We start from the raw sequence: 1,748 nt of genomic DNA on the forward strand, positions 1-1,748 counted from the left end.
CCGGGGGGCCCCCTGGGGGGGGCCCCTGGGGGCCCCCCGGCGGTGTGTGTACGAGTGTGTTTGTAGAGCCGCTGGGGTGGATGACTGGCCTGGAGGAGCAGCAGGGGAAACTCCTTTGCCCTAACGCTGCGGTACTGCTGCTGCTGCTGCTGCTGCTGCTGCTGCTGCTGCACTTGCTGCTGCTGCTGCTGCTGCTGGTGCTGTTACTGCTGCTGCTGTTGCTGCTGCTGCTGTTGCTGCTGCTGCTGTTGCTGCTGCTGCTGTTGCTGCTGCTGCTGTTGCTGCTGCTGCTGTTGCTGCTGCTGGTGCTTGTGGTGGTTTTGCGTTGGCTGTAGACGAGTAGAGGTTGGGGTGTACAGACAGCTAGAGGTGACAGCTGAAGTTGAAGTAAAGGGCTTAGCAGTGATTCGCTGGGGTTTGGGGTTTGTGCTAGGGTTTAGGGTTTAGGGTTTAGGGTTTAGGGTTTAGGGTTTGTGGTGCAGTGTGGGGGCAAACTCGGCAACTGGAGCTGGGTCGGCCTCAAGTGCTCCTGCGGCCACTGGAGCTCTCCCGCCTTCCAGGTAAACCCTAAACCCTAAACCCTAAACCCTAAACCCTGAGCTGCAACACCCGTGCAGACAAGGCTGCTGCAGCAGCTGTACCAGCCGCAGCTGCGCCTGCAGCAGCTTCACTCACAGCAGCAGCTGTGCCTGCAGGAGCAGCATGAGCTGCATATGCAGCAGCAGCAGCAGCAGCAGCAGCAGCAGCAAGCAGCAGCAGCAGCAGCAGCAGCAGCAGCAGCAGTAGTTGGTGGTTTGTTATTGCTGTACAGGTTCATCTCTCTCGAGTCGATAGAGTAGCAGCCCCGCATGCATGGAGGGGGGCAGAGCCAACGCTGCTCTTCTAATAAGAGCCTAGCTAGCTAGCTAGCTAGCTAGATAGCTAGCTAGCTAGATAGATAGATAGCTGGGTAGCTAGCTAACTGGCCGGTTGGCTGGATAGCTGGGTAGCTAGCTAGCTAGCTGGCCGCCCGGATAGCTGGGTAACTAGCTAGCTAGCTAGCTAGCTGGCTAGCTAGCTGGCTAGCTGGATAGCTGGGTAGCTAGCTAGCTAGCTAGCTGGCTGCATAGCTAGCTGGACGGCTGGCTGTGGCTAGCTGCAGAGCCTGCAGCTAAGATGCCTGAAACGCCTGGGGTTTATTCGCTCAATATATAAACTAGTTAACTAACAATCAGGGTTTAGGGTTTAGGGTTTAGGGTTTAAGGTCTAGGGTTTGGGGTTTAGGGTTTAGGGTTCAGGGGAGGGCCTGAAGATGCTGCTACAAACCCTCAAACCCTAAACCCTAAACCCTAAACCCTAATTCTAAAGCCTAAAGTCAACCAACCAGTGGAGATACACGCAGGCTCTAGGGCCTGGGGTCTAGGGTTTAGGGTTTAGGGTTCAAGGCATAAGAGTTGACATGGTTTAGGGTTTAAGGTCTAGGGTTTAGGGTTTTCTCGTTCTCTATCTGCATATTTGCACTGGTAAATCCTCGACTTTAGTATTTAGCTAGTAGTGTTTAGAATTTAGGGTTTAGGGTTTAGGGTTTAGGGTTTAGGGTTTAGCAGGGGGCCCCCTGCTAGGGCCCCCGGGGCGGAGCCAGCTGCCTGTACACCCGAGCAGAGGTGCCTATACACCTGAACAGGCTGAGTTTATTTCGTTGAATATATTAAAGCAGTAAAAAATATTATATTCTATACTAAACCCTAAACCCTAAACCCTAAACCCTA

The 1,748-nt window shown here is 53.9% G+C and overlaps 1 protein-coding gene across 1 annotated transcript in view; it reads left to right on the plus strand.

Annotated features, from left to right (window-relative positions):
* The window catches only part of EMH_0049330 (Tyrosine-protein phosphatase YVH1, related), a gene marked incomplete at both ends in the record, with an annotated part of 1,875 nt that extends 1,036 nt beyond the window's left edge, over positions 1 to 839 (plus strand). The window contains 3 exons of the mRNA XM_013496514.1: positions 67 to 131; positions 483 to 560; positions 618 to 839. Coding sequence (XP_013351968.1) covers positions 67 to 131; positions 483 to 560; positions 618 to 839 — 365 coding nt within the window. The remainder of the gene's footprint in view (positions 1 to 66; positions 132 to 482; positions 561 to 617) is intronic.
* Between the last annotated feature and the right edge of the window lie 909 nt (positions 840 to 1,748).

This window comes from Eimeria mitis, genomic scaffold (assembly GCF_000499745.2).
Source record: "Eimeria mitis Houghton genomic scaffold, Emh_scaff2147, whole genome shotgun sequence".
Taxonomy (NCBI): Eukaryota; Apicomplexa; class Conoidasida; order Eucoccidiorida; family Eimeriidae; genus Eimeria; species Eimeria mitis.